Below are 25,951 nucleotides of genomic sequence, written 5' to 3' on the forward strand. Positions count from 1 at the left end.
AAACTGGGCTGGGATCAGGGGGGTTCCTTGAGGAGGTTCGGCATGGACCTTTACTGTACCTGTCTTTTACGTCTGTTCTAGGGATGCCCTTGAACCTCTGCGGATATCCCAGAAGAAGGTCTTCCAGACGGTGCGCTCTGTCAAGACCTCGGCAGCAGCGCGGGCGTCCTCTGCCGTGCCCCCGATCCCCGGCTCGGGGCGGAGCTCTCTGGTGATGACCGCACAGCCCTTCACGTCCAATCAGGGGTACGTTATAACTACACTAGTCTGGTGTAAAAGCATTCGCAACGGAATATTGTGCCACTTGTGGTTCGTTTAAATGTCCGCTGTAAACTGAGCCTAATAATTAGCCCTTCGCTTAGATGGCACGTTTTTGGCATGGTGTTAGGTATGGGCATAAGGTTTTCAAAATCCATCGCAAACTAATTTGGCTCGCCCCCTAGTGGTTGGTTTGCAATGAAACCACTATTAGATTTGTCATTTGTTAGTATTATGTTCTACTAGGGGACTACCTTTTACGCAGAGCCTCGGTTTCGATGGGCGCTGATGGGACGATTGGCTACTACTAGTAGGGCGGTGTTATATGGGTGCATGCTTTCCGACATACTATTGGTCCGAACGACAACCTACCTCAAACCCTAACGATAACCGCAAGCACGGAGCAGCGCATCCCTCACCAACCTTAATCCGGTCGTTTTAACGGACCCCTCACCAACCTTAATCAGGTCGTTTTAACGGACCCCTCACCAACCTTAATCAGGTCGTTTTAACGGACCCCTCACCAACCTTAATCAGGTCGTTTTAACGGACCCCTCACCAACCTTAATCAGGTCGTTTTAACGGACCCCTCACCAACCTTAATCCGGTCGTTTTAACGGACCCCTCACCAACATTAATCCGGTCGCCTGTAAAACAAGCGCCCCCTCAGTGACCATCGACTACCAGGCTCTGCGTAAAAGGTCATCCTGTTCTACTAGACCCCAGGAAATGTCATCTGGCCACAAAAGATCACGGGGAACACTCATCTTTTACTTTCTCTAATAACAACCTAAAACATGAACTTTGGTTACAAAACAAAAAAACAATTGTCCTTTAAATTGTAAATTGTGTTTCCTCAGGGAGGAGACCAAGCTGGGCCAACCAGGCTCCCCGGGCCGCAACGACCTCACCGAGGCCCTGCACCGCCTGTCGCTGCGCAGACACAACTTCCTGTGCGAGCAGCAGTTCTTCCTCACGGAGCGCGAGCGCAAGCTGCAGGCCATGGCCGGGGAGGCGGAGCCGTCGGACGCCAGCGGCTGCGGCAGCACGCCAATGGGAAGCAGACTCTCCTCCTACTCCAACCTATCGGAGCTCTCACTCAGCTCGGTCATCTTCAGGACCTTCCTGCCCGAGAAGCTGCAGATTGTCAAGCCCATGGAAGGTAGGGCATAGTATTATTAGGTTATCTGAAGATAAGATGGTTGATGCCATTTCAGTTGAATCTGTTCATGGCTTTTAGCCAAGCCCCCTATTCATGCAGAGCAACAAATCACAGCCAAGGCCTGGATGTCAAATGAACACACCGACCGCCGTGGACGGAGATCTCCGTCTTTTCAAATCCATCGGTTCACTGCCACAGACAGAGATCTCCGTCTTTTAATGTTTTATATTGATTCAGTTTGAGATCTGAGATTTGAGAGTTTGAGATTTGAGATACTACTGTCTATCAGCGTCTCCGTGTCAAGGATGTTGTTTCCTGATTGAGCTTCATCATCTGTAAGCTTCCCAAACGGATGTGTAAAAGACACTCATGGAGGACAGCCAAGTGGACAATATGACCAATACTGATGCACATGGACCTGTGTCTGGACAGTTTACGGGCAACTTTAACCCATTTTGACCTGAGATCAGATTCTAAAAATGTCTTCTACATCCTGAAAGTTCTGAAAAAGCTATGTTTCTATGTCGGTCGTTCTTCGATTTTTCAAAAATAGCAGACCTACAAGCTCGTAGCGCGCCACTCGGTGGCGCGCTATGAGCTTGTAGATCTGCTATTTTTCAATAGCTAAAGCATAACATAATGCTAACACCAAAAGGGGTTCCCGCCCAAAATGGGTTTATCAGGTCACCAGCCTCTGGCCTTTTGTCATGCAGCTAGGGTTGGAAGACCACAATTAGAAAACAGAATGTGTTAGGCTTGGCTAGTCTCCGTATAAGCCAAATGTCCGGGGACACTGCATATTAATTAACATATTAATAATACATATCTATGTGTTAACACAAATTAGGGTAATATATAAATACAAGAAAAATTATTTGACTGAAATTTCATTTTAGATCATAGTAGCATAACCTCAATTATGTTTCTCACAGAAGGATTAGTGCTGTCTCCGTGGTGGGAGATAATAATATATCAACAGTGTATACTGTTAATTAATTTAAGATATAGATATTTAAGAGATATAAGAGATAGATATTTGTTTTTTGTAATCAAATTTTTCCTTTATTTCCTTTGTCTGTTCAATTATGTTACTTTTTAATATGTTCGGAACAAATAAATAAATAAATTAAATGAAATGACTGTCCGAAAGGGATAAGGGTAAAAGTCAACATTGCTGGTGGCGTGTCCTCTCCTCCGCGTCATCAGTGCCCATACCCAAGGCCGGGGTTGGCGAAAGGGCCTTTCTGTGTGGAGTTTGCATGTTCTCCCCGTGTCCCCTAGGGTAGGTACCCTCACAAAAAACATGCAGTAATCCTGGTCTCTAAACTGCCTCCCTCTGGCCAGCGCCTGATGAAGGGGAAAGGAACTGGTTGGAATAACGTGTTCCTTCCACGCGCTACGTCCAACCAGGGAAACTCCCCTTGTCAGGTGTAAAGGAGCGACTTGGACACTCGGGCATGAAGGAAACATGAGTTCAAGTCCGTTGCTCTCCCCAGGTAATTGGCGGAGGGTGTGTAGAGCCCAGGATCACATTAGATAATTGACACAGGGGTGGAAAATGGGTTACAAATCGTGGGATAAAAATTTAGTACAAAAAAGAAAAAGTCAACAGTGGTAGCTAATGATCAACAGTGCTACTTTCCACTGGTAGCCAACAACATCAACAAATAGTATCTTCTTTCAGAAACGGCATTGTCATAGCTGGCTATAATCTATTACATTCGGCCTTGTTTCTGTCTAAAATAAAGTCCTATTTGTCTAGCCCTTAATCACTTAGTCTCATATAACTATTTATGTTCATACTGGACAGTCAGTGGCCGTTGTTTCTGTCGGAAATTCAATTATACTGCAGTTAGGCTCTGGTAGCTAATCATGTTAGTTAGCCTTTGTTGGTGTTGGCATGCAATATTGACCCCAAATGGTCCACCTCAGGACATTGTGGTACTGCAGCTAAAACTGCTTTCAAAGTCCAGAAAGAAATGACAAGGACTGGTTATATCAGAGTGGTGATTGAGGCTCAAACCATTAGAAATAACTTTGAGGGACATAGACAATATGATATTAAATATTAAAAGCAGTTTTAAAATGCATGTTATTTGCGCTTTAAAGCATATGTAAATTCTGCCGTTAAGACCTTAGACCAGATTTGTCTTCTAAATCATGACAGTTTTCTGAAAAAACATACAGTATGTTTCTATAATCGGTGGTTCTCAAACTATTTCATGTCAAGGACCCCTATAATTATATGTAATTGGCCGCCGACCTCCATCTGAGAATGTGTTGTGACAGTGACCGTGACCCCCCCCCCCCCCCCCCCCCCCCCCCCCCTAGGGGTTCTTGAAATTAAAAAGTTTGAACACCACTGATATAAAATCATTTTCTATAGGATAGGATTTAAGAAGACATTCGTAGAATCGGGTCCTCAGGTCTTAACCCATTTAGGCCTGACGTCGAAATTTAAAACGTATTTTTTAAAAGGTCCTTTTTTTTCTGAAAAACCTCATGTTTCTGTATCAGTGGTTCTCAATATTTCATGTCAAGGACCCCCAAAAATATATGAAATTGGCCGCTGACCTCCATCTGAAAATGTGTTGTTTCAGGGACCACCTCCCAGAAGCAAAGATTTGAGTTAATACGTTCGCTCTGAAAGAGTATATATTCAAAGCTTTGCACCACATGTTCATGATTTAAAAAAAATAGCAGACCTACAAGCTCGTAGCGCGCCACTCGGTGGCGCGCTATGAGCTTGTAGATCTGCTATTTTTCAATAGCTAAATTACACCAAAAGGGGTTCCCGCCCAAAATGGGTTATGGATTTTAAATTCTTCTGCATTTTCCTTCTCAGGTTCCGTCACACTGCACCACTGGCAGCAGCTGGCCACGCCCCACCTGGGCACCATCCTGGACCCGCACCCCGGCGTCGTGACCAAGGGCTTCCGCCCGCTGGAGCAGGACGCCGTGTACCGACTCACGGACCTGGAGGAGGACGAGGAGGACAACGACGACAAGAGCAGAGGAAGACGGGACGAGAGGAGCCGAGGACGACGGGACGGGTCGCAGGAGAAGGGCTCCGCAGAGGTATGGGTCGCAGGAGAAGGGCTCCGCAGAGGTACGGGTCGGGTCGCAGGAGAAGGGCTCCGCAGAGGTACGGGTCGGGTCGCAGGAGAAGGGCTCCACAGAGGTATGGGTCGCAGGAGAAGGGCTCCGCAGAGGTACGGGTCGGGTCGCAGGAGAAGGGCTCCACAGAGGTATGGGTCGCAGGAGAAGGGCTCCGCAGAGGTACGGGTCGCAGGAGAAGGGCTCCACAGAGGTATGGGTCGCAGGAGAAGGGCTCCGCAGAGGTACGGGACGCAGGAGAAGGGCTCCGCAGAGGTACGGGACGCAGGAGAACGGCTCCGCAGAGGTACGGGACGCAGGAGAAGGGCTCCGCAGAGGTACGGGACGCAGGAGAAGGGCTCCGCAGAGGTACGGGTCGCAGGAGAACGGCTCCGCAGAGGTATGGGTCGCAGGAGAAGGGCTCCGCAGAGGTATGGGTCGCAGGAGAAGGGCTCCGCAGAGGTACGGGACGGGTCGCAGGAGAAGGGCTCCGCAGAGGTACGGGTCGGGTCGCAGGAGAAGGGCTCCGCAGAGGTACGGGTCGGGTCGCAGGAGAAGGGCTCCACAGAGGTATGGGTCGCAGGAGAAGGGCTCCGCAGAGGTACGGGTCGGGTCGCAGGAGAAGGGCTCCACAGAGGTATGGGTCGCAGGAGAAGGGCTCCGCAGAGGTACGGGTCGCAGGAGAAGGGCTCCACAGAGGTATGGGTCGCAGGAGAAGGGCTCCGCAGAGGTACGGGACGCAGGAGAAGGGCTCCGCAGAGGTACGGGACGCAGGAGAACGGCTCCGCAGAGGTACGGGACGCAGGAGAAGGGCTCCGCAGAGGTACGGGACGCAGGAGAAGGGCTCCGCAGAGGTACGGGTCGCAGGAGAACGGCTCCGCAGAGGTATGGGTCGCAGGAGAAGGGCTCCGCAGAGGTATGGGTCGCAGGAGAAGGGCTCCGCAGAGGTACGGGACGGGTCGCAGGAGAAGGGCTCTGCAGAGGTATGGGTCGCAGGAGAAGGGCTCCGCAGAGGTATGGGTCGCAGGAGAAGGGCTCCGCAGAGGGACGGGACGGGTCGCAGGAGAAGGGCTCCGCAGAGGTACGGGACGGGTCGCAGGAGAAGGGCTCCGCAGAGGTATGGGTCGCAGCCAGGAGAAGGGCTCCGCAGAGGGACGGGACGGGTCGCAGGAGAAGGGCTCCGCAGAGGTATGGGACGGGTCGCAGGAGAAGGGCTCTGCAGAGGTACGGGACGGGTCGCAGGAGAAGGGCTCTGCAGAGGTACGAGTCGCAGGAGAAGGGCTCCGCAGAGGTACGGGACGGGTCGCAGGAGAAGGGCTCCGCAGAGGTATAGGCCTGGCACAACTTTTACATAATCGCTAGGGTTGTCCCGATCCGATCTCGTGATCGGAAATCTGGGCCGATCGCGTCATTTTCAAATGAATGTGATCGGGAGCAAAAACAAATGTGATCGGGACATCCCTAGTATCAATATTATATCCATATCATGATATTAGACTGGATATTGTACTATTGTGATATTGTGTTCTAGTGTTCTATAAAACTATAAATATCGGATTGGGAAAAAAAATCGGTATCGGCAGATACTCAAAATGAAATGATTGGAATCGGATCAGGAGCAAAAATCGCCTAATCGCAATAATTTGAGATAATCGCAATTATTTTGTGCATAATTGTCAATCATTTCCATGTTGAAAAACGTTTTCAAGCGTTTTTCAAAAATAGCAGAAATGGCAGTAAGCTTGTAGATCAACTATTTCCGCTATTTTGTCATTTGTGATTACGAAGCCCAAAATGCAAACGGAAATACAAATTGTAATGTTCCAATGTGTAATCGTGACAGGCCTACGAGGAGGAGGAGGAGGAGGAAGTAGGCATCACGTTCAAGGCTCGCTGTTCGTCGACACCGGAGGAGAAGGAGAGAAAGCATCCGGTACCTCCCCTCTGCTTCCCAGCGCTGCGGGACTCTCCCATCACCACCTCCTCCTCCTCCTCCTCCTCCTACCCCACGGCTGACCTGCGAGGCTCTCCAATCACCACCTCCTCCTCCTCCTCCTCCTCCTCCTCCTACCCCAGGCCTGACCTCTCCCTGGATGTTGGAGGCAGTGATGTCATCGGAACACCCTCTTACCCGCCAGCGCGTCCCATTTCCACATCGCCGACGGCTACCGTCCAATCACAGGGCTGCTTCACCCCGGCCATGACAACGACGACAACAACAACAACTACAACAACGGCAGCAACAGGTTCTTCCTCTGGTGAGCTTTAAAATCATTGTTTTTGAAATACAAACCAGGAAGATTGCTAAACCACCTCAATTTGCGTGTAAAGAAAACTGAAGAGATGGTGTTTGACCCTAGCGGTAGGCGACCACAGCCCAATGACTATACACGACTCTCCCATTAATCGGGTATGCTACTATACGTCCCTTGGGGGGTCCATATTTATCACTTTATTTCCCTGGTGGCCCAGGTGGCTCCACACTGAAAAGCCTTCTCAAAACAGTACAGCCTCTGCAGCAGAGTGTATATCTCAGAATGTTATTTGAGACAGACCTTTAATTAAGTAGTACCAGCCCCCCCCACCCCCCAATATGTGAATAATAAATGGATTTCAGGCCCTGAAACAGTAAGGACAGTATGAGTCATTGGGCAGTATTATGCGTGTCTTAAGTACCAGATCTTATGACTTAACTTAAGACCTGGAGGCGTGGTCAATGCTGTTTGGCCACTCAGAATAGGCCTATCTCACAGCCCCCTTTCCACGCCCCCTTCCGGTAGATAGTGGTGTCATTTAACATTAGCATTTACACGTTTTTTTCTCTGGAGAATCTAAGTACATTTCCTAATGTAAAAATGTGACAGACCAATATTATTATGAAGCAAACAAGATGGTAAATCAGCTCGAACAGATAGAACAAACCTTACCTTGAGAAAACAAAAGTTGTAGACTTCTTAAATTACCTCTGTTAACATGTAGTGTCTATGGAGTGACGTCACGCTATCACCACTAACCCCGAAAGGGGGAGTATTAAGGGGGCGGGGAAATTATGTGAGATAGGCCTATAGCCAAATGGCATTGATCACGCCTCCAGGTCTTAAGTTAAGTAATAAGACCTGGTACTTAAGACATGCATAATACTGCCCATAGTCCCCAAAGGGACTTCATTAGGATGGACGGGTTGTGCAATATGTTGTTTTCAATGCCCAAACCACACCAATGATTTGCCATGCAACTCCTTGCAACCAAACGGTTGCGAGTAGTTGCATGTAGTTGCATGTAGTTGCCAGCAAACACCAGTGCTGGCCCACCGTATACGCAAAATACCCCCCCAAACATGTCCTCAAAGTCATGTATCCAACACGCTTTGAACTGAGCAGATTGGACTTTCCGTTCCAGAGATAATGGACAAAACATCTTGAAATCAGTGAGCTTATGTTTTGTCATGAAGGCCTTCTTCGAGCTGTTTTGGCCTTTGACCTTTTTTTTTCTTTTTTTAATGTTTTTTTGTGGCTTTCGCCTTTATTTTATATATTTTATGGAGGGACAGACAGTAGGCTGACAGTAATGGGGAGAGAGATGGGGGAAGACATGCAGTAAAGGCCGTCGGGATCGGGAGTCGAACCCGTGGCACACTGCCAGACTGGATTACCAGCCAAGGTGCCTGGACCACTGAGCCATGGCCCAGGCTGGCCTTTGACCTTTTTGACCAAAAGTTAACATGCCTATTAATTTCTCTCACACACAAGCCATTCTCTCTTGAGCTATTTTGCTCGATATAATATAAAGTTTAATGTTTTGTACGATTGTAATTGTAAGAGTGCGTGTGCGTGTGACGTGTCTAGTCCAAAACCCAGGGAAGTGCCAAAGCTCCACCTTCTCCACCTACACCGTCACCACCTGCCGTATCCTGCACCCCAGTGACATCACCCAGGTGACCTCTAGGTATGACCCCTGTCTCCATGGATCCCATATAGAATTCAGCATGTCTTTTATGGAAGCGTGTCATGTCAACCACGCACCGAAGATCTACGAGATTACGACACGTCACACTGCGACGTGTTGTAATCTCTGTAGTTGGCCTATTTTCGGTTATTCGTAGTAGATTCGTAAGATTAAGAGTATTTCAATGGCTAAACCAGCAATAGAATGCATGTTCAATCGTCCAGAAAATCGTGGCGATCGCAGCTATTTCATAAAAGAAAAGGTTAATCCTCTGGCGTTATGTTTTAAAATACAAAATGACTAACCTTTTATATCAGGACTGGTATGACTTTTGAATAATATAATTCTACATTATTTTATTTTACGTTTATCCATGCATATAAACTACTTATACGTAGTTTTAGACACACTCTGTTATCAGAGCTAATATATTGAACCAACAGTCACTCTGTGCCTCTCTGTGTGTCAGTTCTTACCCCCAGTCATCCTCATCGGTGCAGCTGGCCAACACACCCAGCTCCATGCGGACCGGTCCCAGCACCCCCGTCACCCCCTGCAGGCTGAGTCTGGGCGACTGCTTCCCCCCCTCTCTCCGCCACCGCCCCACCACGGCGCCTCCTCCCGGTGGACTGGCCAAACTGGTTCTGGAGAAGGGCATCTCTGCGGCCCAGGTCTCCCGGGGGGCGGTCCCGCTCCCGACGGACAACTTCCTGGCGTCGCGTCCGGCCGAGCTCTTTCTCCAGGACGTGTACGGGCTGAATCTGGGCCGGGCGCCGACCCACCCCGACCTCCCCAGCCCCTCCACGGACCGGGACGCCGCCTCGTCCCGGATGCCCGCCGAGACCCCCAGGTCTCGGGCTCGCGCGGCGGACTCCTCCGGCCCCCCCGTGGGCCTGATGGAGAGGCTGTGCAGGCTGGGGTTCTCCAAGGTGCTTCACGGGGCGGAGTCGGAGCCCCCGCCCCCCCAGCACCGTCGCCACGATTCGTCCACGTTCGTGGTGGCTGCGGGCGGCGGCAGCCTGCTGGACGGCCTGAGGCGGAACCAGAGCCTCCCGGCGATGATCGGCGGCGCCGCGAGGGGAGGGAGCTGTAGTCCCGCCTCCCTTCCTCCCCCTCCTCACCCCACCTCTCTGGCCCTCCCCCCGCCTCCTTGGGGAGACCCGAAAGACCTGCGGAGGCGACCCGCGTCCGTCTCCCACCTGCCCGGCTCAGGCAAAAACTGACGAGTGTCCCAATGAATTACCCCCCCCCTGAATGACTCCCCCAGTAGGACCAGAGGGGAGGACGAAAGCCTTTTGTTGAGGGAATGGAAAAAGCCCTCCCTCCTTTTGTATGATTAGAATTTGAAGCACAACGCTGTTTTAAACAGACTGTTTTATTGTCGTGTGACTGTGTGTGTGTGTGTGTGCGTGTGTGTGTGTGTGTGTGTACACATGTACTGTATGTATGCCATGATAAATGATTTTAAAGGCCTTGACTGCACGTTGGCGTAATTCCCCAGTCAGTACATCGTCAAGGAGGTAGGTGGATTTGACGGGGCCACCATTTCCTCTGCGAGAGGCTCTGGATGCTCATGCATAGATGGAAGGAGGGAGGGGAGCGCGTGAAGGGAATGCAAGTGAACAGACGAGGGCTTGTGGATGTTGAAAATGAGGGGATTTGTCGGGAAGAGTAAATTAAGGGAGTTTGTCGGGAATGGTAAAAGAAGGGATTTTTTTCGGGAAGAAAAATATTTTAACTGGAAAACGAGGTAGAACAAAGTGGACGAGACGGGGAAGAGAGAGATGATAATGGACTCTTGAGCATCCAGGGCCTTGCTGTGTGAAATGTGTGAATACATAGGGCTGTCACGATTTAAATTTTAAGTTGACGATTAATTGTCATTATGTAAGAATTGTGACAGGCCTATGAATTGTCCAGGGGCCCATAATAAACATTTAACCCATTTAGGCCTGACGTCGAAATTAAAAAAAAATCTTCTAAATCCTCCAGTTTTCTGAAATAAATATTTTCACAATTTTTCAAAAATAGCAGACCTACAAGCTCGTAGAAGCTTGTAGATCTGCTATTTTTCAATAGCTAAATTACAACATAATGGGTTAATCTGAGGCTAATAGCTCTGCCCCTTGCCTCTCCAGTATTATGATCCTGAGTTCCGGCGTTGTCTGACCACTCCCAGTGGACTATACTGTACTCCCGGTGTTTGGTCAGCATGGTATTTCCAAAAGGACTTTTCCTTCAAGTCCCAGCATGCACCTCTCTCAGCCGAAGGTCCGAACCTGTGAGCAGAGAGAGTGTCTGGACCTAAAAGGTCTGCCATTGCCTTCAGGTTTTAGTTGAGGCCTTAAAGGAGAAGCCAGCACTGTTCTGGCTTCTACTGTACTGTATGTGTCCATGTTAAGCCATGTTTGTATATTATTAGATGCACTTGTTGTTGTTTTTATACGTGCAGTTTGCATTAGTGATGAGGGGGTTTAAGCTCGTAGGGTTTAAGTGCACGAGGTGAATACCAGTATTTGTTCCATTAACCAAAATATGTTATTTTATTCTTTAAAGCTCAGGCCCATGCTTTGTTCAGGTCCAAGTGGTACAGTATCCTATCACGGATGACCTCATTTTGGTTGTAAATTCAGGTTTATTACTTAGTTATTTCAAGGACATGTGCTTCACATAATTTGCAGCAGATGGCAGCGTTACTACATGTTCATTTTCCCATGAGCATTTATGGGAAATGTTTAAAAAAAGACATGCACTGTATGAATGAATGCTTTTACTGTACACTAACAAGTGTTATTTTGTGCAGCATAATTAGAATCTAACAACACGTTAATCCCCACTGCTAAATACAGCATTAATTTCTATACTTTAATGGGGTTTTTTCTGAAACTTGATAGACATTAACCATTTTATGTGCTACCATAATCACAACGCCCAATAAGTAGTTTGCAGTGCGGGGTAAAGACTTTGGCATTGTGCTTCAACTTGACATCTGCAACTTTGATGCCTGATTTATATTTTGTCATATGACACTGAAAAAATCACACCTGTGTGAACTGAGTGGTGCAAGGTCTTATATAGCCTGATCAGCTGTGGTCTGACGTAATGTCAGTGACCATAGTAACCATGCTCATTTTCTTAGGTACCACGTACAGGTACACGGGTACAGACAAACAGCTGGTTGTTGGAGTGGTTTGCACCACTCAAAAAATAGCAGATCTACACACAGTAGCTTGTAGATGGGCCATTTTCGGCATAAATTAAGCATAAGATGTTGCAGACTAAAGTTTACCATCCGTCCGTCCATTTGATTTTTAATACTCATTTATTGCACTTTGTTTTTTAAGCTATTATGATGTACTATGCTATGATTTACTGACACTGTTTGAAGTAGGAAGTCTACTTATTACTGATACAAGGCAAGTTAACCATCCATCATGCATGCCTGTTACTGAAGGCTATAACTATGCTAATATCTCAGCACAAAATAAGATATTAATATATTTTGTTTGGTTTCCCAGACGTAGAGACCCACACAAAAGGGAATCTGAACTTTTTTTTTTTTTAAACTGTTCTTTGGAGCAAACCAAAACTGTCATTGTTTTTAAATACTGTACTAAATGAAATGCTTTGCTTTCACACGTGTTTGAATGTGAGGCATTTCCTCATATGATCGCTTGAAGGCAAGTCGTTGGTTTGATGTCCGTTGTAAAGTCCGAAAGAGGGAGAGGAGGCACATTGGGGAATGATTATACCACACTGTAGGGGTGTCTGAACAATAAGGTTGTCATTGGGGAACGGGGGAGCATCATACCATAGGGGTGTCTTAGTTTGTCTTAGTTTTTCAAAGACAAATTATGTTCTTTTCTGATGTCACGTGGTGGTTTTGGGGTCAATTCGGAGGATGTTGGATAGATTCTGATGTCACATGGTTTTTGTTGGTCACCAGTCAGAGGATGTTCGATTTTGTGATTTGCACAGGCTCCTCCTACCTCCCCTTTCAACCTACAATGCTTTGTAAAATAGTAATGTCATCATGCATTTGCCTCTTTTTTTTGTAAATAAACCAGTGAAAACGATGCAGCCGACTGTTTCATTACTGAAATTCATAGAGCCTAGGTGCCGCCTAGCTCTGGTCCATAGCCTTCTACTGCTTCAGTAAACGGTACTTTTTGGCCAAAAAGGGATTTTGTTTCCACCGGAAGAAAACACTTTGTTACTCCAATGCGCCCTCTACCGATATTGCCCAGAGAACTGCCTCATAGAGAATATTTTTCCTCTGGTGAAAAAAAATCCCTTTCTGGCCAAAAGGTTTTTTTTGATTGATTGAAAAATGTACAGTTTGCAGAATTACAGTACATTTCAAGCACAAACTCAATACAAAGGTACCGTTTATACCTGTGGTGGGGGGCTCAGAGTGCATCCACTAAGGAAAGTAGGCTTTCTATTGACACAACCCGTCTTTGTATTGGTGAGTAGGTCAAACGTTTGTGAGATTTCCACAAAAGGAGAGGCTGGTCTGATTTCGATGTGAGCTTTAAAACTGAAAGACCCATAGCCTTATACTGAAGCAGTAGAAGGCTATGGACCAGAGCTAGGTGCCGCCCTAGATCATCTTGAATACTTGAATACTGTGAAATGTTTCTGTACTTGTACGCAATATCACCAATGCACATTTGTATGACATGGTACAGGAAGAGATGTTCATTGACCAAGTATCTTTAGATTATACCAGTATCTATCATTACCATATACCTATCAATCAATACATAGCGATGGCGCTTTGGCATGGGAGGTCAGATAAACATATGGAATTAATTCTGTACTGGCCATATATGGAGCGTGTCTTGAGTACAGGGTCTGATGTCAGATCGACATGGAATGTCGGAACAGGTCAGTTCCATATATGGAGATCTAAGGGGGGCAGTGTCTTGAGAATCAAGGACTAAATTACTCAAATCTCAGCATTATCATGCAAACATGCATTTTTCTTCGGTAGAATTGACTACTGCGAGTGTCTTTACATTCAAGACTAATAACTATTTCAAAACACTACTTGTTGGTTTATAAAAGCATGAATGTTTTATGAAGATAAGTTTCTGATATGTTACAACCATCCAGACTTCTCAGGTCGTCTCGGACAAGTATGCTTTCTAAGCCACGAGTCCTGACTAAAAAGATGGAGTAACATATCTGCATAGTATAACAAACTAGCATCTATGAAATAAAAAGTCACACCCGTGCGAAGTGAGTGGTGCAACTCCAGACCCCCAGGAACGCGCCCAGGGGGGGCGGGCCGGTTCCGACGTGCCACCCCGGAATCCTTACAACCACAAACAGGCGTTCTCCCTCCTTCAAGGTTATTATAATGAAATAAAATAAATGAAATCAAACTTATATCGAAGAGACAATGTCCTTAGTTTTTGTCTTTATTTGATAGGCAATTTATTTCATAAGCCTAGTTTTAGTTGGATATTCTATCTTCTTTTTCTTTGCTGTGCCAGTTTTACTGAATACATTATTTTAAATTGTATGTTTTCTTTACACAATACATTTAGTTTTTTTTTTCTATCTCACCCCAGACAAATACCTCATATCACAATAACACTAAAAATACTAAACTGAGTCCACCGTGAACAATATAGGTCTAGTGCTCAGTGAGAATGGCCCTTTGAACTAATAAATACTAAACTGAAATTGAAAACTGAAAAAACCTTGCCTCCTGAAGTACAGCCGTGCATTCCCACAATGCAATTCAATAGAGATCACAATAAAAAAAAACTAAACTAATACAATCTAAAAAAGGAATAATAAGATAGACTAGCAAAACCAACTATTTAAAACAATCCAATGCAGTTCAATTCAATACATTTAAATAAAGTTAGATAAAAAATACAATTCTGATCGAAGAGGCAACTTGGTCCAGGACATTAATCACATTCACCCTTCAATACTGTTGAAATCGTCCAAAAGGTCCTTTTTAAAAAAAAAACATTTTTAAATAGCACGTCTACAAGCTGTCAGATCAAGCTCCCAACACGTTACAATGCAAGTGCAGCTTGTAGATCTGCCATTTTGAATCGGGTTTATAAATTATTAATGCCAACGATCAGCCAGCCGGTCGGTCATCACATTGGACAGATCTTGATGCTGTCCGTACTCGAGCTGAACTGGCCGAGGGCAAAGTCCAGGCCCACTCCCACCCCGCTGCCCACGCCGAAGGCGGCGTACACCGGCTGGGTGAAGTTGGCGCGGAAGCTGTGCAGGAGGCTCATGCTCTCCGCCACGCCGTAGAAGGACAGCGTGCCCGCCGTCAGGTCCAGGAAGACACCCACGCGCGGAGAGTACGTGACCGGTATGTCCCTCTTCTCATTGTCGTGCATGGCCGAGCAGCAGGTGTCCGACACCTCCAGGCTCCAGGACTGCGCGTTGTAGCCGAGGCCCGCGTGCGTGTCCGAGCCCTTCCTCCCCATGGCCCCGTAGGCCACGCCCAGCGAAGAGCCCCGGCCCCTCCACTCCATCTCCCAGTAGGAGCGCTGGCCGTAGACGGGGCCCTGGCACAGTACCTGGGTCCAGCCGTCGAATCGCTGCGGCGTGTCGGGGTACGGCTGTGCAGAGCCCTGCAGGGTGGCCTTGGTGTTGCCGTCGGAGAGGGCCAGCCGGCGGTGGGCCGTGTTCGTGTCGAGGGTCAGAGACACGGCATCTACGAGGAGGGGGGGGGGGGGGGGAGATACAGTTCAAATAATCTGATAAACTGTTTATTCTACACAAGCTATAAAAACTATTAAACTACTATTACTATTAAAGATTATGAAATTAAATCAACAATTTCTTATTTTCTTTGAAATGTTTGTCATATAAAATGATGAGTGTAATGTTGTGGTCCAATGTCAAGTCTATTTCATCATGTGACAGGAGTGATTGGCATGACTGTCATAATAGCCTGCAATGGGGCCAGTTGGAACCAAGTTTACATAACTGCTTACCTGCAAACTTTGTATATTTTTAGAGGGCATTTCTAATGATTTAACCCCATATGATACTGCCAATAGGGCTGTGTCCACATGGGTTACTGTACTGAGCCACCAAACGCAACCCACTTTACAGCATAAATGAGTGTAGCATTTTAGCATGGGTCGGTCCAACTGAACTGTGTAGGTTCTGTAGTATTTGCAGTCAGATTTTGTCAAAACTCACATTGTAGGAACTCTTCTCGGGTCCTTGGTTCTGGGGCCTGGATGCTGTCCATATTGATCTCTCTCACTGTGAACGACATAAGAGTCATTGCTTCGTCCTACAAGGATACATAATAAATTGACGGTCTACAAGTTCACAATTGCATTGCATCGCGACGTGTTGTGAGCTTGTAGATATGCTATTTTTTTGCAATGTTCCGTGCTTAATAAATGTACAGAATTGAAAACATGAAATCTTCACTTTAACTCACACGCAGGGAAGGCCATGTGATCCGACATGGAGGCTGACATGGACAAGTCCAAGAAAAGGCTGGGATTAACTGTCAAGTCCAACAAAAACACAGCATTAGACAGAGATCAGATTCTAAAAATGTCTTCTACACGCTGACAGTTTTCTGAAAAATCTATGTTTCTATGTCAGTCGTTCTTCGATTTTTCAAAAATAGCAGACCTACAAGCTCGTAGCGCGCCACTCGGTGGCGCGCTACGAGCTTGTAGATCTGCTATTTTTCAATAGCTAAAGCAGGGGTGGGCAACTTTGACGATGCAGAGGGCCACTATATTTCCACTCACTCCCTATAGGGCCATATATTGCTGTCGTAGCAAAAATAGCCGATCTACAAGCTCAAAACGCGTCGCAGCGCGACGCGTTTTGAGCTTGTAGATCGGCTATTTTTGCTACTATGTTCGAATTGAAATCATGAATTTTTGCTATTTTTGAATTGGAATCCTGAAAATTTACATTTTTATGTAATTTCAAATGTCTTTAATTATACTTGTGTTGAGCAATGAGCTACTAATTTAGACTGAAGTAATTAAAGCGGGTCATGTTTGCATGTCGTAGAATTGTAACAGCTGAAACCAATATTATATCAGTTTTCTGACATTAACCTGAGGGCCGCATTAAGTGAAGGTGGGGGCCACATGTGGCCCCCGGGCCGCCAGTTGCCCACCCCTGAGCTAAAGCATAACATAATGCTAACACCAAAAGGGGTTCCCGCCCAAAATGGGTTAAACAATCATTGAAATGATAGGCTTTAGAGTTAGACTGAGCAGAGTTCAAGGACGGATGGACGATAAACAAGCTGTGATTTACACTGTACCTTCTATTGGTGTTTCAGCGATGGGCGTGGCCTGCGGAGTCGCGCGCCGATGGGAGCGGAACAGACTGCTGATGGAAGCCATCCGACTGAATCCTGAAGGGACAAGAGACGCCAGACTAGAATGAGACCAGACTAAAAGGAAAACAACATGGTACTACAAAAGGGTACAGATCTGTGCACTCACTAGAGCATTTTGGGGATTAGGAACAATAAAGTACAAACTTGAACCTTATTATTGCGGTTCATTTTATAAGCACAACAATCATTGTCAACGTGGGGTCCAGGGACCCCTAGGGATCCTCGAGAGGGTCCCAGGGACCCCTAAGGGATCCTCCAGAGGGTCCCAGGGACCCCTAAGGGATCCTCCAGAGGGTCCCAGGGACCCCTAAGGGATCCTCCAGAGGGTCCCAGGGACCCCTAGGGATCCTCGAGAGGGTCCCAGGGAGCCCTAGGGATCCTCGAGAGGGTCCCAGGGAGCCCTAGGGATCCTCGAGAGGGTCCCAGGGAGCCCCTGGTTCAAAGCTTTGTGAGCTTGTAGATTGGCTATTTCCGAAATATTTTAATATTGACTTTTCTTTTTAACACCACAAATCTTATGTGGGTCCCCAACACAAAAATATTTTCAAATGGGGGTTCGCAACTAAATACTTTTTGAGTGGTGTAAACCACTCCTACAACTGGCTTTGTTAGTTTACGTGTCTGTCTGTCTGTGTGTCTGTCTGTTCGTACCAAAAAATTAGCATGGTTGCTATGGTCACCCAGTTCACACGGGTGTGATTTCATTACGTCAGACCACAGCTGATCAGGCTATATAAGACCCTGCACCACTCAGTTCACACGGGTGTGATTTTTTTGAGAACCAACTGCATTGTGCCATACCTGCAGTTGATGCTGGGGTGGTGGTTATTGTGGGCTTTGGGGCAGGGACCACAGCTGGGACAGGAACTGGTGCTGGCTCCGGTGTTGGGGGAGGGCTAATGGGGGTGTGGTTCCTATTGGATCTGTTCCACAGAGACAGGGACTCTCTCCGACTAGGAGTCGGACTGGGTCCTGGGCTGGGGGCGATGCTGGATCTGGAACTGGTCGACCTAACTGTGAGAGTCGGACTGGGTCGTGGGCTGGGGGCGGGGCTGGATCTGGAACTGGTCGACCTGACTGTGAGAGAGAGAGACATGTGAAGGGAGAGATGCTTTCAAAACAGGCAAGAAGGACAGAATCAAGCTAAAATTATATCAAGTTCCAAGTATAGTTCAACAAAGGAGCATGTTTAGTCATGTTTGCAGACCAGGAAATAAAAGTGTGTGTAAATAATTCACTATTTTTGAGTGGTGCAATGTCCGTGTCCGTGTTAACCTATGTTTGTGTGTGACTCATGTGTGACTCATGAGTACCAGTAGGGGCGCTGTCGTGCCAGAAACAGAGAGAGAGAAATAGTGCTGCACTGTTGCCTGCTAATGAGAGAGAGAGAGAGAGGGGGGGGGGTGTAAGGGGGGGAGTTGCACCACTCAGTTCACACGGGTGTGATTTTTAATCATCATTTCATATTTTGACTGAAAGGTTGTGTCGTTATTCTATATTCTTCAGAATATCGCACCACCCACTGTTAGGATCCAAACCCCACTGCTATAGAGAATGTGTTGTGTCACATGAATGCCCGTGAGAAAATGCTGGGAGAGGAAAACTAAATATCTTGAGGAAGTCTTTGATTTTAAGATTAACTAGTGCGACCAGTCGAACAATGTGTCGTGTTGTTTACCTGACTCCCTTTCCTCTCTCCTCTGCTTGTCTCGAGGTCTGGGGGAATTCCCACTTCCTCTGTCTGCAATGAGGAAGAAATGTACACATAATATACATACTGTACCTTTTTAAAGCACAGAAACACACCATGAGGGATTGTTCTACCAGGCTTTCATAAATTAGTTTATACTTTCAATTACAACCATGGTCACACACACACACACAGTCACTCACACACACACACACACACACACACACACACACACACACACACACACACACACACACACACACACACACACACACACACACACACACACACACACACACACACACACACACACACACACACACACACACACACACACACACACACACACACACACACACACACACACACACACACACCTTGTGGCACGTCTCTGCTCCTGACATCGTGTGGCATATCTCGGCTCCTGACGTCTTGTGTCCTCAGACCCACACCTTAATTAAGAGCATCCAGTAACATATAAATATATGAATAATATGAATCATGCTGTGGTTTGGAAATCATCATCAGGTCATTTATTTTCCTCCCCCAAAACATTGACCTAATAGCCCCTACACACTGCACGATATTTGCTCCGATTATGCTGTCGGGGAGCATTTATGGCGCTCGTTGCGACCGCACCCCGAGAAGGTCCATATTACAGCCAATGAGAGCACAGGACAGCTGTGCTCACAGACTGAGACAGAAAGTTTGTCTGTAACGATAGATGATAATATATAACCTATATTCCTTGGGTAAATCCAGGTGTCATACATATACATATATTGGTAGCTCTATATTAGCCAAATATTGCTGTTAAATAGTTTATAAAACCAACGCATCTCACTTGAATAATGTTGATAAAACTGCGAGGGAATCTATGCTGCAGCACAAACATTTGGACGTGTGTGTGTGTGTGTGAGTCTCCCCCTCTGTTGCGTCAGAGAGAAATAATTATTTAAGGAAAATCAAGATTTAGCGTCCTGACTCCTGTCTCGCCCTGTGTAACTATTTATGTGTGTGCGTGCGGAGAGAGAGACTCGCATGTATCATGGATCCTGCACCTACGCGAGACGTCAAAATAATAAATAAATGTAGCCTATATGTATCGGTATCGCGTCTTGGTGAACTCTTGCAGTGTGTGAGGGTTCCCTAGTCGGCGATCAATCGTTTAGTGTGAAAGCCACAAAGATATGACAGCCGATTTAAAAAAAAGAAAAAACACTCTTGTAGTGTGAAATACATAACGATCTGATGACTCCCCAACAACTTTAAAAGTCATACGGTGTGTACTGTGTAGTGGGCCTAAAGGAGGTTTACAGTAGTTTGCCATTTGCTCTATCTCAGTGAGTGTCTGAAAAACAGACTTTAGTTATAAAACTGTATACATTTATGCTTTTGGAGATATGCATAGCCCAATAAACTAACATGATTTTAGCTTCAAATAGACATTAATCAAACAGAAAACATGATTTGGGTGGAGTGGTTAAGTACTTTAAGTATATACTTAAAGTACTTTAAGTATATACTTTGACAGCAGTGGTTATAGTACCTAATCCTCGCCTTTCTGGACCCCTGGAGTTGACTGAGACGGTCGGTGTCGGTGCTGTAAGACAACAAAGGAAGGTCACATCAAGTTATTGACTGATTGGTTGATTGATTGACTGATCAATCAACTGATCAATAGACAAGAGTGCTATACATACCCTGAGAGCGGTTGTTTGTGTTGTTGTTTGTGTTGCGAGAAGAACCCAGACCAAACACTGCGGGAAATGAACACATACATAAAATGTGAAATTCATGCATTATCCAACATGACATATTTGTTGTTTTTGTGGCTTTCGCCTTTATTTTATTTTTTTTATGGAGGGATAGACAGTAGGCTGACAGGAAATGGGGAGAGAGATGGGGGGGGGGGTGACATGCAGTAAAGGCCGCCGGGATCGGGTAAGTAAACGCCCAGCACTGTATAGTTAAATATAACAACCGTTTATGTAGGTATATACAGGAAGAAAATGAGAAACTCACACTTTGAAATGCTGCCTTTTGGTGCGTCGCCTCTTTTGGCTGTCAAGAGGGTGAGAGAGTGACAGATCAGAGGCAGAAGACTTGTTAACGTAAGCTTACAGTTATAACATAAAAAACAGCACATAATCATCATCATCATCATAATGTGTCAAACTCACCTGTGCCATTTCCCAAAGTGAACAGGGCTGTGTCATTCACTGAAAACAAAGATTAGACAACATAAAATGACATGACAAGACTGACCCGACATGTCATCACCATAGATATGTACAGCATAGACATGCCACCATGGAGGCATTTGGTTTCTATGCTGGTATTTCTATGGGCATGATAACATTGACATGGTTTCTATGCTGGTATTTCTATGGGCATGATAACATGACATGGTTTCTATGCTGGTATTTCTATGGGCATGATAACATGACATGGTTTCTATGCTGGTATTTCTATGGGCATGATAACATTGACATGGTTTCTATGCTGGTATTTCTATGGGCATGATAACATGACATGGTTTCTATGCTGGTATTTCTATGGGCATGATAACATGACATGGTTTCTATGCTGGTATTTCTATGGGCATGATAACATGACATGGTTTCTATGCTGGTATTTCTATGGGCATGATAACATGACATGGTTTCTATGCTGGTATTTCTATGGGCATGATAACATTGACATGGTTTCTATGCTGGTATTTCTATGGGCATGATAACATGACATGGTTTCTATGCTGGTATTTCTATGGGCATGATAACATGACATGGTTTCTATGCTGGTATTTCTATGGGCATGATAACATGACATGGTTTCTATGCTGGTATTTCTATGGGCATGATAACATGACATGGTTTCTATGCTGGTATTTCTATGGGCATGATAACATGACATGGTTTCTATGCTGGTATTTCTATGGGCATGATAACATGACATGGTTTCTATGCTGGTATTTCTATGGGCATGATAACATGACATGGTTTCTATGCTGGTATTTCTATGGGCATGATAACATGACATGGTTTCTATGCTGGTATTTCTATGGGCATAATAACATGACATGGTTTCTATGCTGGTATTTCTATGGGCATGATAACATGACATGGTTTCTATGCTGGTATTTCTATGGGCATGATAACATGACATGGTTTCTATGCTGGTATTTCTATGGGCATGATAACATGACATGGTTTCTATGCTGGTATTTCTATGGGCATGATAACATGACATGGTTTCTATGCTGGTATTTCTATGGGCATGATAACATGACATGGTTTCTATGCTGGTATTTCTATGGGCATGATAACATGACATGGTTTCTATGCTGGTATTTCTATGGGCATGATAACATGACATGGTTTCTATGCTGGTATTTCTATGGGCATGATAACATGACATGGTTTCTATGCTGGTATTTCTATGGGCATAATAACATGACATGGTTTCTATGCTGGTATTTCTATGGGCATGATAACATGACATGGTTTCTATGCTGGTATTTCTATGGGCATGATAACATTACACAATGTATATCCGTGTCTCATTAACCGTGCTTGGTGATCTTGTTCAGCTCTTTGTTGCACAGGTCCTCCACTGTCTCCCTGAGCTCCAGGATGGCGTCGCGCACCGGCTCATAAGAAGCCTCCGGATTGGCCGTCACGCTGGGCAGGTCTCCTGTCTCCAGGGGTTCGCTCAGGGACTCACATGTCTGTGTGTGGACATGGGGAAACAAATGAGAAGACGCAAATAAAACATTTTTTATTCATCTTAAACATTCATCTGGATAGTTTCACTTGTAGATGATAAAGTAAACATTTGAGAGCTCACAGACAGACAGACAGACAGACAGACAGACAGACAGATTACAGACAGGCAGGCAGGTGACATGCAGTACAGGCCGTCGGGATCGGGAGTCGAACCCGCGGCACACTGCCAGAACGTGCCAAACGTGAACACTGAATATCTGTAACTTAAATATAACGTGTGTCCCCTGTGCGCTGCTCAGCCAATCACAGTGCAGAATGGGAGACCTTCCTGCCAATCACAACGGCCCCTCCGTCCTCAATTTCGGCACCATACGTGGTAATTTTGCGTTCACTACTCAAATTATAAGTTTAGATGGATGGATGGATGGATGGATGGATGGATGACGCCGTGTCCCGCCCGCCCACATATACAGTACCTGGAGGAAATGGATGTGGTCTTCGCAGGAGACCAGCTCCTTCATCTCCGTGTCCCTCTTCTTCAACACCTTGAGCTCAGCCTCCAGGCCCTCCGTGGCCTCCTGCGCCTGCATCATCTTCTCCAGGCCAGACCGCTCCATCACGTCCTCCACCAGCTCCTGGAGACGCTCGATGGATCTCTGCAGCTCTGACAGCACCAGCTCCGTGTCGCTGTTGACCCTCTCTGCCGATTGCTGCATGGGGGAAATGGAAGAACAAATGTTAAGGGGTGCGATTGTGAACGAGTCGAGACCGATCGACTTGTTGATCTTATTATTAGTTGACGCCTAACCTCGCGTCACCAGGCTTTCCACCTCGGAGGAAAGCCTGGTCTGTGTTACAAAATTGCTGTGTGAACAGGTCTGGAACGGATGATAATCACTACGTCATGTTGTAGTATTGTTTTGTAGTCATCAGGCAGGAAGAATCCTACGGAACTTCCTTTTCCCTCAAACCGGAAGAATAACAATAAAAGCTCCTTTTTATTGAGAAAAATCAGTTTGAGGGAAAAGGAAGTTCCAGATGACTGATGACTAATCAGTCTACAAAACAATACTACCATAGATATGAATACTACAACATGACGTAGCGATATCATCCGCTCCCGACCGGATCATAAACCCGAAAAGGAATGCTACCCAGGCTAGTTGACACCAGTTAGCTGACCAACCTTCATGACCTCCATCATGTGCTTCATCTCTCTCAGCTGGAACTCTCTGTCTTTCAAACGCTGGTTGTTCTGTGCTTGCATCAGAGACAGCCCTTTCTGAAAGGTGATGTAATCGGGAGATATAAGAACACATGTCATGCAGTTAGACGAAGCGCCACAATAACCAAGGGAGGGTGGTGCGTTATGTCTAAACTGGAATGTAGTTAGGAATGTTCTCAGCCAGGCTGCAGACAACACGAAACACAATGAGCACCACTTTAACAGAAAACCCCATCAATGGAATGGACAGTGTTACCGAATCACAGTCACACTCACACCATCCACCTTTGTGTGATTCATCTGATGGATATAAATAGATGTTTGTAAGCACAAGTGAGAAGACTTGCTGGGCATTTCTGCCTGACACACCTCCAACAGCGCCATGGTGCCGGCTGCAGGGTCATCAGCCGATTATTATAACTTTATTATTATCACCAGGATGACTATAACTTTTTTTTAGCACATTTTACTTAATAATATAAAGTGAAGTATGTGATTTGAAAATGGTTTCAAATCTTACATTTGAGGCCTAATATGTCAACATTTGCTACAAATTGCTACAAAACCTGTGGATAGCCAGTCATTATGACAGAACTTTTGGTCTGTCTTAATACTGATGTACCAGCAGCACCATGCCCTACCAACAGTCATTAAGACATGTGAATCCCTTGACTCCTTCAAAACCGCTCTCAAAGGGCACCTACGGACGGGTGCAATTCGAAACTGGCCCCCGTAAAATCTGAATCCCCCCCACCGCCCCCCCCCCCATTTTCCCCTCACTGCATATGTTTCTTTTCCCTTTTTACCTCCTTTATGATGAATTCCTGTTCTGTTCTTTGTCTATATAGAAGTGTCTATTTGTACGTCTCTAAATGTTTTGATGAATTGAACAAGGTGGACCCTCTTGTAAACAAGTGTAATGCTTAATTGGGTCGTCCACTCACAGTTAACAGTCTTTGTATTGAGTTTGTGCTTGAAATGTACTGTAATTCTGCAAATTGTTAATAAATATTTCAATCAATCAATCAATGCATGTTAAAAATAAATAATCATTTATATTCTTTACTTGTTCCACATTTTAGGAAACGAACAGCCAATTTCACACTGAGGTGCACCAATCACCATAGAGTTATACAGGTGCACAGACAGACTTCTCAGGACTCTTCCAGCATCCCTCTTTATCATAAAGCTACTCACTCCAACTCACCTGTCTCTCCTCACGCTCGACCTTGGTGGAGACGCACTCGTGGCCCTTGTGCTGGTTGCTGGTGCACAGCCAGCAGACGAACACCCGGCACTGGCGACAGAAGAACTCCTGCAGGTACTTGTGCTGCGTGCAGATCTTCTCGGCCAGCTGGCCCGTGGGGGCGATGAGCTCGTGCTTCTTCAGCGCGGCCTGCGTCTTGTGGGGCTTCAGGCAGGCCTCGCAGTACGAGCTCATGCACTCCAGGCAGCTCTTCACCGCCTGCCGCTTCTGCCCGCGGCACAGGTCGCAGGCGACCGCCGCCGAGGACAGCTTCTTCTTCCCGTTCCCGGAGGAGGACTTGTTGCTCCGTGTGCTCCGGACCGAATCGCGCGCCGCGTCGGGGGGTTTGAGGCCGCCCTTGCGCAGCTGCTCCACCACCTCGGCCAGCATGGTGTTGCGTGCCAGGTCGGGCTTGGGGGAGTAGGTCTTGCGGCACTGCGGGCAGCTGTACTGGCCCTTGGCGTCGGGCTTGCTCCAGTAGTCCTTGATGCAGGCCATGCAGTAGTTGTGGCCGCACGGGATGGTGACGGGGTCGTTGGGGAGGTCCAGGCACACCGGGCAGTTGAACTGCTCATCTGTCCAAAGTTTGGAGCTCATGGTCGGACTCGGCCGCACACCACACGGGGTCGACTATAGTTAGTGGCGACAGTCGGAACTGTTGCAGGAGAGCAAAAGAACATGTGTGTTACCCGGTATAAAGACTTGAGGGTCTCCTGTAGAGAATGTGTGTTTGCCTCAGAAGTGAAGAGAATCAACTTTTCTAGCAGTTCCCCAAAGGAGATAGATGGTAGGCTAGTGGAGTGGTGAGGTGAGTGATGATACTAGAAGACGTCCGATGTTACAGGCAGAGAGCTGAAATGGGCAGGGCCGCTGCAGGTTCTGCAGGAAAAACTAGTTGCAGCATGAAAACAAGTGGAGGACAGAAGTAGCCAAAGTGTGTGTGTGTGTGTGTGTGTGTGTGTGTGTGTGTGTGTGTGTGTGTTTGGGCGAAAACTTTTACACATTTAGCAATGATACCTAATATCGTGTTGCGTTTGGTGCTGGCATACTCAACTAATCTGGGCTTTTTTGCTGTTTTTTGAACACACTTGAAACCCCCCCCCCCCCCTATATATTTTTTTTCTTGTGAGTTATTATTGTAGGCTAGGTCCTTTTAGACACAATACCGGTAGGACAGCAAAGGTGTGGTCCTACCCCGGTATTGTGTGTGTGTTTATCCTTTTGCTT

The 25,951-nt window shown here is 46.4% G+C and overlaps 2 protein-coding genes across 8 annotated transcripts in view; one reads left to right on the forward strand and one right to left on the reverse strand.

Moving 5' to 3' along the window:
• trak2 (trafficking protein, kinesin binding 2) overlaps positions 1-12,537 on the forward strand; it is a 35,657-nt gene extending 23,120 nt beyond the window's left edge. For all 4 annotated transcript variants that reach the window (XM_079495369.1, XM_079495370.1, XM_079495371.1 and 1 more), the window contains 6 exons: positions 82-246; positions 1,119-1,420; positions 4,266-4,498; positions 6,360-6,774; positions 8,362-8,461; positions 8,931-12,537. In XM_079495369.1, coding sequence (XP_079351495.1) covers positions 82-246; positions 1,119-1,420; positions 4,266-4,498; positions 6,360-6,774; positions 8,362-8,461; positions 8,931-9,684 — 1,969 coding nt within the window. In that variant the 3' untranslated portion in view covers positions 9,685-12,537. The remainder of the gene's footprint in view (positions 1-81; positions 247-1,118; positions 1,421-4,265; positions 4,499-6,359; positions 6,775-8,361; positions 8,462-8,930) is intronic.
• A 1,339-nt stretch (positions 12,538-13,876) lies between these two features.
• trim25l (tripartite motif containing 25, like) lies at positions 13,877-25,670 on the reverse strand. Of its 4 annotated transcripts, none has more exons than XM_079494966.1 (15): positions 24,686-25,670; positions 23,440-23,535; positions 22,730-22,963; positions 22,096-22,255; positions 20,709-20,747; positions 20,551-20,589; positions 20,229-20,285; positions 20,075-20,128; positions 18,903-18,977; positions 18,514-18,576; positions 17,637-17,849; positions 16,758-16,850; positions 15,906-15,974; positions 15,656-15,721; positions 13,877-15,161 (listed from the first exon to the last, which is right to left on the reverse strand). In XM_079494966.1, the coding sequence occupies exons 1-15, from the start codon at positions 25,319-25,321 to the stop codon at positions 14,587-14,589; spliced, it is 2,469 nt and encodes an 822-aa protein (XP_079351092.1). In that variant the 5' UTR covers positions 25,322-25,670; the 3' UTR covers positions 13,877-14,586. The 4 variants fall into 4 exon arrangements, with proteins under 4 accessions (XP_079351092.1, XP_079351091.1, XP_079351090.1 ...); XM_079494965.1 differs by having other exon boundaries at positions 17,637-17,912; positions 20,551-20,580; positions 24,686-25,669; XM_079494964.1 differs by having other exon boundaries at positions 16,758-16,852; positions 17,642-17,912; positions 24,686-25,668.
• Between the last annotated feature and the right edge of the window lie 281 nt (positions 25,671-25,951).

Source organism: Electrona antarctica, assembly GCF_951216825.1.
Source record: "Electrona antarctica genome assembly, chromosome: 24".
Taxonomy (NCBI): Eukaryota; Metazoa; Chordata; class Actinopteri; order Myctophiformes; family Myctophidae; genus Electrona; species Electrona antarctica.